We start from the raw sequence: 13,674 nt of genomic DNA, 5'->3' as shown, positions 1-13,674 counted from the left end.
GTGACTTTCAGCTAAGTTACTTTAAAAGATAAAATATGGATTGTTAATATGAAGTCTATGTCTGATTGCATTTCTGTAAGCGCTGAAGGACGTGCACCCCCTAACGTGTTATTAAGAGATGCAAACTCCTCACCTTTTTGCTAAATTCGCCGTTTTGAAACCTAAAGGGGTCACTTTTGTGATTCATACTCATCCGAGCAGTTTTGGTTTTGGGAAGTTGGACCCCCCAGATCGCTTGATTGATTACAACTCTAGCAGCAGCGGCCAATCGCGTGCTTGGCATTCGCTGTCCTACCGAGGCAGATCGCTTGAGTGATTACAACTCTAGCAGCAGCGGCCAATCGCGTGCTTGGCATTCACTGTCCTACCGAGGCAGATCGCTTGAGTGATTACAACTCTAGCAGCAGCGGCCAATCGCGTGCTTGGCATTCACTGTCCTACCGAGGCAGATCGCTTGATTGATTACAACTCTAGCAGCAGTGGCCAATCGCGTGCTTGGCATTCGCTGTCCTACCGAGGCAGATCGCTTGATTGATTACAACTCTAGCAGCAGCGGCCAATCGCGTGCTTGGCATTCGCTGTCCTACCGAGGCAGATCGCTTGAGTGATTACAACTCTAGCAGCAGCAGCCAATCGCGTGCTTGGCATTCACTGTCCTACCGAGGCAGATCGCTTGAGTGATTACAACTCTAGCAGCAGCGGCCAATCGCGTGCTTGGCATTCACTGTCCTACCGAGGCAGATCGCTTGAGTGATTACAACTTAGATAGCAGCGGCCAATCGTGTGCTTGGCATTCACTGTCCTACCGAGGCAGATCGCTTGATTGATTACAACTCTAGCAGCAGCGGCCAATCACGTGCTTGGCATTCGCTGTCCTTAATTCAGGTCTTGCCCACTTTTAACACTTTATGTCTTCTATTCTTTATTAAACTTGGCACGGAGACCCTTCCACTTTTGGCCACAAGTTATCTAATCTGACTTCATAAAAACCGATATCTCTCTTCACGCATTTGTCGTGGCCACACTGTCTTTGTGACTTTGTGTCTGAGTACTTCTGCACAATCTCTGAAAGACCACAGAGTTATTATATATAGTAACCTAGGTAACTACTCCTCAGTTGGCATGCGCAATTGTAAATAAAAAACATAATGTTCAATCCACACCCACGATTATTTTTATCCAATCATCTACGCTCTTTGAATGGTTGAATTCTCCAAGGTCAAGAATTTCAGAGATGTGCACGAACAGGAGAAATACAAAAACGTCAATGCATTTCATCACAACAAGGTGAACTAGAAGAAGCCTGTTCACCTTGTGTGTATAAATTAGCCTCAAGAGATGTATTTTGCTCTTTATTGTCAAACAGCGATTGCTGACCCAGAATTGGAGCCCAGACCAGAACCCGCTCCAAGAGTCACCAAACTGTGGAAGAGGACACCCAAAGATTTTGACTCGGAGCCCATCTTTATACCCAAACAAGTTCCTGTTCGGAAAGAAAAGCCACGATTACATACCTACACTCCACGACCAAATCCTCAGGTCAGAATTTATGCTGCTCCGTGCACCTGGATTATAAAGTTTCCCCAACACATTTTGAGACACAGGGTTTCTGCAGGTCTGAAAAAAGTCTAAAAACATCCTAAACTGCCCTTTTGCTAATTAAGGCCATTAAAAGGTCTTAAATTGGAGCAATTTATTATTTTATTCTTTTGGAACACCCAATTCCCACTACTTAGTAGGTCCCCGTGGTGGCGCGGTTACTCGCCTCAATCCGGGTGGCGGAGGACGAGTCTCAGTTGCCTCCGTGTCTGAGACCGTCAATCCGCGCATCTGATCACGTGACTCATTGTGCATGACACCGCGGAGACTCACAGCATGTGGAGGCTCATGCTACTCTCCACGATCCACACACAACTCACCACACGCCCCATTGAGAGAACCACTAATCACCACCACGAGGAGGTTACCCCATACCAAATAAGCGGTCTCTAGGACTAACTCTTTAGCGCCACCATCATTTCAATAATGCACTTTTCTTATGAAGTATCTTTTGAACCATTTTTCCTATAAATTCTTTTTGCATGTAATTACTCTCCTCCTGATGATACTCATGGACTGCTTAAATTTTAACTCCGCCCATTACAGTGGCCGCCATCTTGGATTATGACATTTATCATTTATTCGCTACTATTCCTGCAAACTTTGCCTGATTTGCCTAAACAGAGGCTCAAATTACACTCCAGACTGATCCACAGAGTATGAATAATAAATTATTTAGATTTTGTTGAAGTTACGTCTACACAAATTTAACGAGATGGACATAAAACAGGAAGTGAGGCTGCATCTTGCCAATGGTTTGTTGTATTGAAACGAAACTTGGTATGGTTTATCAGGACCACGATCTGAGGTTACGTGCAAAGTTTGGTGACAGCGCCACCTATGGGTCAAGAAATCTGAAAAATTCCTATTTTTGCTCATAATGTTTTAGCCTTTTGTCCTAAAATCATGGGTTTGGTATCTATGGATTCCTCGTGTCATGAAAATTTAAACAATACCAATATCAGCCCTATATAATATTTCCCATATCAGCCTCTATGGCACATTGATTTAGAAACAAAAAAGATAATATCTTTTGAATGCATGCTCAGATTTATAAGAGGTTTGGTATGCATCATTGACATCATGTCCTGAACATACCTGAGCAGTTTGGAGACAGCGCCACCTATAGTTCAAAAGATAATCCACACTTATCTTGCACAAGGGATTTAGATTGCAGAATCATAAGTAGGTTCTTTTAACAAAAGAAGATTTAATTTGAATAAAATCTTGTTTTTACATGTTTGGTGGTGATATTAATTATTATTAGAATAAAGTATGGAGATCTGTTTAGTTGCGTTTTTAAACTTTGAAGTGTTTCTACTGTATATGGTATATATGACTTTTCTTGTGCTCCCTAGGCATTTACATTTAGAGAGTGATGCCATGACATTGTGTTCCCTTTAATTTCCTTTAGTTAATCTTCAAGTCTTAAATGTAGCTTCATAAAACCTGCAGAAACCATGGAGACAGTATGACTTGACAGGGCTGGACTGGGAACAGAAATCGGCCCGGGATTTTACATAGCAACTGGCCCAAAAGCTGAGCAAGCAGGGGCCTTTTCTGCATATCGCGGCGCTGTTTTGTGGTCCATTCAGTATAACACGGCAGCTCATTTTAGCTTATTGCGGCCCATTCCGCGGCCGACCCACCGGCCCGTTCAGTTCTCCCGATGGCCTGTCCACCCCTGATCGGCCCGTAAATGCGTTGGCCCACCGGTAAAATGCCCAATATACCAGATTACCAGTCCAACCCTGTGTCTTGATGATCAAATGGATGGATTTGAGTTTGCTGTCATTTTTCTGATGCAGTGTGTTCCATGATGTGCTTCATATTTCTGATCACAGGTGTTGGAAAAAGACAAGGATCCAGTGTATAAGTACTTGGAAAGCAAGATGACGTGCGCTCGTGTGCGAGAATACAACAGTAATCCACCACCTCAGGTGCACCTATTTCCTGTCAAGAAAAATGTTCGAGGATCTGGTGAAGCGGTAATTCATACACAGCGGACCCGACACTCGCACACATTCTTACCACCTTTGTTTGTTCTTCACCACACTTTCTGTGTATGACCTTTCCTCTCTCATTCTCTTCCACTGATTGAAGTTCAACGAAGAGTCCAGTCTGCATCCCGCTAGAGGACATGTGACATCTCAAAGTACTGGTCAGTAGCAGACATACTTGTACGTTCATCATTATTGCAAGACTATATTCAGTGACTTTGATCTGTCTTTGTCTTTCTAGGCAAGAACTCCACAGACGTGCCAGAGCCCACTAAAGTTCTGGAAATCCTTTCAGAGTGTAACTGGGAGGCCCGTCGGTCCCTGGTGCTTAAACAACTGTTCCAGTACATCGATATGAACCACCACGCATCCACTTTCTTTATTGACACCTACAAAGTGCAGCTTCTCTCGACAGAGTTTAAAAACCATGGGGCCAATTCAATGTTAATCTATAAGGTCTGTGTCTCTCTCGGGGAGAAATCAGGAGCAACTGGTAAACCAAATCCGGAGAAGAACAAATGTCAAATTACAGAGGAACCGTTACCCTTCAGAAATTCTTCTGTTCAGCTTGTCAACACACTAGTTTCTAACCACAGTAATAATAACCTAGGCATTATTAATTTTAACATGGCGACAAAGACACCAGAGCGTTTTCCTCTTATTTCTCGTATCCTTCCCGCTGGTTATCTGAAGGCTGATAAGAAAACGTCTGTGCATCCTGGCCAAATTAAGGTAAAGTCTCATACGGTTTGATGAATCAAATAGTTATGACCAAGTTTGGGGATTATACTAGCCTCCCAAGTATTGATGATGCAATAAATACAATCACCTCAGTCCTGTTTATTTATTTCAGGTCAATGATAAAACATACTCTCAGGCAAAATTACTCTTAGGTGAAATGGGAGCTTTACATCCAGCCAACCGCCTTGCGGCGTATGTCACCGGCCGGCTAAAGCCACTGCATCAGAATCAGATCAAGAGCAGATTGGTTTCAGAAACACTCAAAACTCTCCCATTCAGGACACCAGCGGATATCAAGGAAAAACTCAGAGAGACAAGTCGATCAAATCCAGCAGAACAAACCGGTAAGATTTATAAAAAATGTCAAATTAATCCAGCATTACATTAAAATACTCACCAATTATATTAGTGCACTGACTGATTCATAACAAGGGACTGGTCATAGGGCTGTTAGTAAGAGCAACATCTGTGCAGTGGTGGTGGTGTAGTGGTCTAAAGTACATAACTGGTAATCTGGTAATCAGAAGGTTGCTGGTTTGATCCCCACAGTCACCACCATTGTGTCCTTGAGTAAGACACTTAACTCCAGGTTGCTCCGGGGGGATTGACCCTTTAATAAGTGCTCTGGTTAATACATTGGTACTCAGAAGGTTGCTGGTTCGATCCCCACAGTCACCACCATTGTGTCCTTGAGTAAGACACTTAACTCCAGGTTGCTCCGGGGGATTGTCCCTGTAATAAGTGCACTGTAAGTCACTTTGGATAAAAGCGTCTGCCAAATGCGTAAATGTAAATCTGTAAATGTCTCTTCTTTTACTTTTTCCTGTGTTTAATAGGACCAACAAATCAAAGAATAGAAGCTTTCATAACACCAGCTGCCAAACCTTCAGTGATGCCCAAGGCTCCCAGTGGCACTAATTGTACATCGGCCAAAATGCCAGACTCTCAGGCAAAACTACTCTTGGGCCAAAGGGGAACTTTGCATCCAACCAAACGCCCTGCAGTAAATATCAATGGCCGGCTAAAGCCAATGCATCAGAATCAGAACATGCGCAGATGGATTTTAAATCCAGCTCCACCAACTGACTCCATCACAATCCCAACCCAGACATTAACAGCAAACTATAAAACCTCTAACACTGGACAAGTTCCCAACATTGCCCCGATCTCTGTACCTACTCCCAATGCTGGTACTGCACCTCCATCTACGCCTGATACAGTCCTCCCTGCTGCTGCTCTGCCGCCTGGCCAGCAAGTAGTTCTGCAGCCGGTTGCAGGTATGACGGGGGTAAACTTGTGCCAGTTTAATGGCCAAACGATACAACTAGTGCCTATCCCTGAACCATTACAGTCCCAAACCAGCTCCGACAGCAAAGGTTAGTACCACGATGGTCTTTACTGGATCTGTTTGAATCAGAATTATCACATAATATTTTAGTTATGTTTATAAGTATTGCTAGGAATACATCTGTATTAAAATAGAATATTCTCACCTTTTTCGACCACAGGAAGCACTCAACAGAAACCACAAACTGCTCCTGGTCTACCTCAGGCTATTCCTCAAGAAGCAGCACCTTCACACAAGGCTTTTGCTAAGCTGCTTCCATTCAATGCTCCTAAGATCCTCTCTGCGACAGGAAAGACAAGCTTTACCTTTGTCAATGGTGCTACAGCTCAGAGCGGTTTTGCTGGCAAGGCAGGAACATTTTCCTTTAGAATATGCCCACCATCTGGTGATGGCAAGGCCATGGGTCATGACCAGACAGGAACACCTCCAGTGGCAGGAGCTGCTTCCACATTATTACTTCCCGGAGGCTATAGATTAATAAAACTGCCCATCAATCCCTGTGTGAACTTTATAAACTCTGAGAGTACCCCACCTGCTTCTGTACCACCTGGGTCACAACCGATCGACAACTGCACCGAGAAACCCATTCAAAGCGCAAAAGAAAGTAGCAAAGATTGTGGAAGTACTTCTTCCCCTGTCCCAGAATCAAACACTAATGACCCTACACAAATAGATGCTGTCCGCTCCAGCATGGCTCTTCCAAGTTCCGAAGGTGCTCATGAACAAGTTTCTACACTATATAGTCACGAAACGGTCAGTAATGCTGAAATTAAGTCGGACAACTCTGCAAAAACTGGAGGAAATGACTGGATTCCCGAAGATGTATCATCTGAGAGGATGCTCAAAAATGATGACCGTGACCGAAAGTTAGCAGAAGAGGATACATTTAAAAAGTGGCCACCCAAAGGAGCCCAGCTAGTACTGTGGGAAGATGAAGAGGAGCACGAAAATGACAACTCGACCTCCATTGGCACTGAACCCAGTTTTGAACAGAACGATCAGCCCATTGAAAGCAGTTCCACTAGTCATGGTCGAAAAGAAGATTGTGAGCCAACACAGACAAATATAGCCAGGTTCAACCATGCAGAGGTTCCTAATGAAGGTCCAACGAGACATGAATCCTCAGGTCCCATTAAAACAGAACCAAGCGACAATCCACCTGAGAGTTTAACCTCTAGTGCACCCAATACACCCGACCTTGGGCCTCCAGTCGGCCTTAAAATTGAGGCGTACAGCGGCTCAAAACATACTGAAACTTTATCCAAACCTCATGACATGACGTGTAAGAGCAACTCTGACCCTGTCATCAAGAGTGAATATGTTAATAACCCACCAAATACATGCACATTATTTTGTAACGCCCCTGAAAACACCAAACATTACATTAAAGTAGAACCGTATGATAAAACATCAGAAATGGACCAATTCCCCCATCACCCTGACATCACTGATACCGCCCAGAACCCAAAGACCAACACCCTTGTTCCTGAAGACTCTCTATCCAGCTACCCAAACATGGACGAACCGGTCCAAGACCCAGACAATGATTTACTGATTCTCAAAGTGGAGGAAGTAGACAATGACCCAAGTAAATACTCTCCCGTTCATAGTCCCGGGGAAACCCTTAATGACCCAGGACAGGCCAACAAATCATCTCCCATTTCTGATGCTCAATTCCCGATAGATGGGGAATCTGAACTAGACATTGGGAGGGATTTTTCAAGCCCTTTATTTGAGGGTCTGACCTCAGTTTCGGGTTTGCGTGTAGCATCCTCAACACCGCGTTGCACAAAAATCCCTTCACTTTGCATTCATGCAAAGCAATTGCCACAAAACAAGCAAAATACACTTGCACACAGATTTGGTACACATGTAAATAACTGTGATGCTGTAACCAGAGGGGCAAAACAAAGGGACAAACCTGGTGCTGGGTTACTTGAGGAGGCAGAGTTCTGGAATCACCTCAAATGGCCATTCGGAGGAAAAGCTTTGAACTCGGGTTGCAAAGATATCGAAGGAGATCCAAGTGATGGTTCAGTTGATGAACTGCTTTCAAGTTTTGAGGACTCCAGTAATGCCTTCATGTGCTCCAGTGATAGCTGCACCACAGAGGACAGTGTAAGTTGTCTTTGAATTAGCGGTCCGTCTTGCCTGTAAACCATAATCCTTGAGTGTACACATATAAACTAAATTACTGGAATCGCCGTTTCCTTCTTTAACTCTGAACAGTTGTTTTCTCTGAAATGTAAAATATGATGAAATTAAGCTTTTTGATGTATTATTTCTCAATAACACACACACACACACACACACATTCACACGCATTCACACGCACGCACACAACACACAACATACACACATACACAACATTCACACGCACACACATACACACACTCTCACACACTCACACAACATACACACATACACACACACTCACTCACACACTCACACCACACACTCACACACACACAACATACACACACACAACATACACACACTTTCACACACTCACTCACAACACACCACAACACACACACTCACACCACACACAAAATACACTCACACCACACACTCACACACACACAACATACACACACACAACATACACACACTCTCACACACTCACTCACAACACACCACAACACACACACTCACACCACACACAACATACACACACACTCACTCACACACTCACACCACACACTCACACACACACACACACACACACACACAACATACACACACTCACTCACACACACACAACATACACACACTCACGCACGCACGCACACACACACCACAACACACACTCAAACACACATTCGCACGCACACACACAATACACTCACACCACACTCACACAACACACTCAAACACAACACACACAGTCACACCACACACACAACACACACACACACGCACAACACACACACACTCACACACAACACACACAGTCACACCACACACAAAACACACACAACACACACACGCACAACACACACACACACTCACACACAACACACAGTCACACCACACACAAAACACACACAACACACACACGCACAACACACACACACACTCACACACAACACACACAGTCACACCACACACAAAACACACAACACACACACGCACAACACACACACACACTCACACACAACACACACAGTCACAACACACACACACACACACACACACACACACACACTCACAACACACAAAACACACAACACACACACGCACAACACACACACACACAGTCACACCTCACACAAGCGCACACACACACACACACACTCACAACACACACACACACAGTCACACCTCACACAAGCACACACACACACACACCTAGTGGAAAGTATTGAACATTGTAATAGTGAAGTCTTCCTCAAGTGTGTGTTCGGCAGGGAAATTATGTTGCTGTGGAGAAAGCTGTTTACTGTCCGAGCCGCATGTGTACGGGAGTACAGAGCACACGCTTATAGAGAGCATGTGTACGGGAGTACAGAGCACACGCTTATAGAGAGCATGTGTACGGGAGTACAGAGCACACGCTTATAGAGAGCATGTGTACGGGAGTACAGAGCACACGCTTATAGAGAGCATGTGTACGGGAGTACAGGGCACACGCTTATAGAGAGCATGTGTACGGGAGTACAGAGCACACGCTTATAGAGAGCATGTGTACGGGAGTACAGAGCACACGCTTATAGAGAGCATGTGTACGGGAGTACAGAGCACACGCTTATAGAGAGCATGTGTACGGGAGTACAGAGCACACGCTTATAGAGAGCATGTGCACGGGAGTACAGGGCACACGCTTATAGAGAGCATGTGTACGGGAGTACAGGGCACACGCTTATAGAGAGCATGTGTACGGGAGTACAGGGCACACGCTTATAGAGAGCATGTGCACGGGAGTACAGGGCACACGCTTATAGAGAGCATGTGCACGGGAGTACAGGGCACACGCTTATAGAGAGCATGTGCACGGGAGTACAGGGCACACGCTTATAGAGAGCATGTGCACGGGAGTACAGGGCACACGCTTATAGAGAGCATGTGCACGGGAGTACAGGGCACACGCTTATAGAGAGCATGTGCACGGGAGTACAGGGCACACGCTTATAGAGAGCATGTGCACGGGAGTACAGGGCACACGCTTATAGAGAGCATGTGCACGGGAGTACAGGGCACACGCTTATAGAGAGCATGTGCACGGGAGTACAGGGCACACGCTTATAGAGAGCATGTGCACGGGAGTACAGGGCACACGCTTATAGAGAGCATGTGCACGGGGTACAGGGCACACGCTTATAGAGAGCATGTGCACGGGAGTACAGGGCACACGCTTATAGAGAGCATGTGCACGGGAGTACAGGGCACACGCTTATAGAGAGCATGTGCACGGGAGTACAGGGCACACGCTTATAGAGAGCATGTGCACGGGAGTACAGGGCACACGCTTATAGAGAGCATGTGCACGGGAGTACAGGGCACACGCTTATAGAGAGCATGTGCACGGGAGTACAGGGCACACGCTTATAGAGAGCATGTGCACGGGAGTACAGGGCACACGCTTATAGAGAGCATGTGCACGGGAGTACAGGGCTGCACGCTTATAGAGAGCATGTGCACGGGAGTACAGGGCACACGCTTATAGAGAGCATGTGCACGGGAGTACAGGGCACACGCTTATAGAGAGCATGTGCACGGGAGTACAGGGCACACGCTTATAGAGAGCATGTGCACGGGAGTACAGGGCACACGCTTATAGAGAGCATGTGCACGGGAGTACAGGGCACACGCTTATAGAGAGCATGTGCACGGGAGTACAGGGCACACGCTATAGAGAGCATGTGCACGGGAGTACAGAGCACACGCTTATAGAGAGCATGTGCACGGGAGTACAGGGCACACGCTTATAGAGAGCATGTGCACGGGAGTACAGGGCACACGCTTATAGAGAGCATGTGCACGGGAGTACAGGGCACACGCTTATAGAGAGCATGTGCACGGGAGTACAGGGCACACGCTTATAGAGAGCATGTGCACGGGAGTACAGGGCACACGCTTATAGAGAGCATGTGCACGGGAGTACAGGGCACACGCTTATAGAGAGCATGTGCACGGGAGTACAGGGCACACGCTTATAGAGAGCATGTGCACGGGAGTACAGGGCACACGCTTATAGAGAGCATGTAAACGGGAACACCGCTTTCTCAATAACCCGTTTCTGATGTCACTGTAAACGCTGTCAATGTCCTACAAAGGAAAAGGGCTCATTTGTTTTTGTGTTGTTTAGGATGATTGGTATAGTGACAAAGATATTGACATCGAGAGATTTGAGGAGAATGATGAGAACATCTGCCGTTTGAGAGCGAAAGCAAGAAGGTGAGACGACAGCAACTTTATTTCTTGGCCTTCAAAAAGGACTTGCATGCAGTGTGTGTTCAATATACTGAACTGTATTTCTCTCTGCAGGAAAGCAAAGAAAGCTGCTCTACACAGATGGCTAGTAAGTTTCTCCAACATAAACTATTGGTTTGGGTCAGAAAGTCTCTGTTACACGCTATCAGATTTAAGCCTGTTATATAGGACACGACTCAAGCTGCGTACACACTGCCAGCGACATCGCGCGCGACAGCGACTCCATCCCATTAATTTTCAATGAGAGCACAGCGACTTCCGGCGACACGAGCTGTCGCGACCGTTGGTGACTAGGTGTGGGCGTGTCCAGCGACGCGACAAAGTTGAGACAAGTTCAACTTTATTCAAATGAAGAGCGACTAACGGAAGCGACAGCCAATAGGAGAGAAGACGGGAGAGCTCACGTGATCCTTCTCTCTCTCTCTCTCTCTCTCTCTCTCTCTCTCTCTCTCTCTCTCTCTCTCTCTCTCTCTCTCTCTCTCTAATTCTTGCTGTTAGCAATGTTCCAGTGCTCTATGATATGGATATGGTATATCCAGCCGCAGCTCTTGCACCAGCCGGTGGTACTCGCCGTGCTCACTCTGAGATTTAATGGTTTTATGGACCCAGACAGACCGGCGTTTGTGTTTTCGCCGCAGATAAACCGCCGCTGGCAAACAGCACGCCTTGTTTCTCGCTCATCTTTGATATAAAGCATTTTATCTACTGATTCCATTTATATTTAGTCTTTTCCCTCCAAAATGTTTGTTTTTAGCGCCAAGAAAAGAGATTCACTGTCAACAGCAATGGAATGACATCCGTGAATGTCATTTATAAACGTTACTAGGCAACCAGTCGTGGGAACGCCCACTAGAGACTTCACCGCCAGCCACTGGCGACCTGCAGCGACACAGTCACTGGCAGTGTGAACGCAGCTTCAAGCTCGTCTCCTTTGATGTTTGGAGTCTGACACTAGAAGTCTCGGATCACTCCCGTTTTAAATCTGACCCATTCGTCAGGTCGAGGGAGTGTCGAGGGAGAGCTACAGGGAGAGCGACATGTTGGAAAACAGGAGACAAAAATTCTCAGTCTCGGATTTCTCATGTGTCATTTTTGTGGCGAGATGTCCCAGTCTTGCTCTCCCGTCACAAATTGGCACTCGACCACGCCCCTACCTCCACAACTTGTGTTTAGTATAAGCTCAGACATTACATTTAGATTACTGTAACTGACGTGTGCTTCACATCTGTGACACTTTATGTTGATATCAGGCACACTGGAACTGAACTATGTATGCGCTTTAATCTGCGAAGTATATAAACTTGTTTTAGTGCAGCGTTTGATTGACAGGTAGAACTTTCCCGCTGTAACTCATTGGTTTCACCAGTCTCAAGCATGAGGAGTGGAATACCCTATTGGCCTAATGGATGCTACGCCCCTGAACGTAGCCGAGTACTTTTTAAACGAAATCATGTGTGACGGATAAAAATAGATCGTGACTTAAATATTAAAACTCCGTCCATCAGAGTGACCGATAAAGAGAATAACATCTGCTATTACACAGAAACTCTCCCTTTGCTATGTGTGTGTGTGTGACTGTGTATTAATTTCGGGATTGCCACTTCAGTTGGTGGACGAATGGTTAATGCATCCAGTCTGTAATCACTCGCGTTGTGTGCGCACCAACATGACCGAAATAATAAAAGGCTCTGAGGTGTTTAGTGTGTGCAGGGTTCCAACTGAGAGTCGTGTAGTGTGCACTTGAAGTACGTCACTTTTCGATGTCTAAATACGTTCCATTATCCCTGTTTACTGGTCATTGACCACTATAATGAGCGTGTGGGTGTACGTTCCCCAGATGTATAAACACTGAGCCTCCAAGGCGGCCCGCTCAGCTCCACCCATCCCTTTATAGCTCAACCTATAGTGTGAGTTTGGGGCGTGGCTACTTGAACTAGCTGTTGAGCTGGGGTGGGGGGGGTATGAAGCATGGCAGACGTGAGAGGAAAAGAGATTCAGCTTTGCCTACAGATGTTAAAGCCAAAATTCAGAGACTGGCTAAAAGACACTGAGACAGAAATACAGAGTGAACATTGGTGTCACATTTACAAGGTGGAGGCAGGGACGAATTATGACTTGCAAAGGCCCCGGGGCCAATTATCTCCAAGGGCCCCCCTCCAAAAGTCGTTTTCATTGTTGATGGGTTTTGGATCACGCAACTTTAAAGCCCAGGGCCCCCCCCAGGCAGTCAAGGGCCCCTGGGCACTGGCTCCATCGGCTCGGTCAGTAATCCATCCCTGGTTGGAGGACACACACACACACACACCACCGATGATGTAATCACTCTGGCAAATGGGAGCGTCAATACACTGCCGCCTCCCACCGCCAACAACATCAATCTCGCCACGGGGCTGAAATGGTCAGAAACGATGCTTTCGTTGTGTTTACTAGTTACCAGATGTTATCAAATGATGCAGATCATGTGCACATGCAACTTTTTCTAATGTATCTGGAGTCATGTGGACGTAGCCTAACGGGGTTGGTTAAGGTTGTTTAATGTTTGTGTGCTTGTCC

At 46.0% G+C, this 13,674-nt stretch overlaps 1 protein-coding gene across 1 annotated transcript in view; it reads left to right on the top strand.

Annotated features, from left to right (window-relative positions):
* The window catches only part of magl (MAX dimerization protein MGA-like), a 36,373-nt gene that overhangs the window by 17,050 nt on the left and 5,649 nt on the right, over window positions 1-13,674 (top strand). The window contains exons 10-18 of the mRNA XM_052095633.1: window positions 1,367-1,539; window positions 3,444-3,587; window positions 3,703-3,760; window positions 3,841-4,331; window positions 4,453-4,684; window positions 5,177-5,716; window positions 5,849-7,806; window positions 10,997-11,085; window positions 11,176-11,209. Coding sequence (XP_051951593.1) covers window positions 1,367-1,539; window positions 3,444-3,587; window positions 3,703-3,760; window positions 3,841-4,331; window positions 4,453-4,684; window positions 5,177-5,716; window positions 5,849-7,806; window positions 10,997-11,085; window positions 11,176-11,209 — 3,719 coding nt within the window. The remainder of the gene's footprint in view (window positions 1-1,366; window positions 1,540-3,443; window positions 3,588-3,702; window positions 3,761-3,840; window positions 4,332-4,452; window positions 4,685-5,176; window positions 5,717-5,848; window positions 7,807-10,996; window positions 11,086-11,175; window positions 11,210-13,674) is intronic.

This window comes from Xyrauchen texanus, chromosome 28, assembly GCF_025860055.1.
Source record: "Xyrauchen texanus isolate HMW12.3.18 chromosome 28, RBS_HiC_50CHRs, whole genome shotgun sequence".
Classification (NCBI taxonomy): Eukaryota; Metazoa; Chordata; class Actinopteri; order Cypriniformes; family Catostomidae; genus Xyrauchen; species Xyrauchen texanus.
Note: the sequence above shows the minus strand (reverse complement) of the source record. Positions and strands in the feature narration are given on the sequence as shown.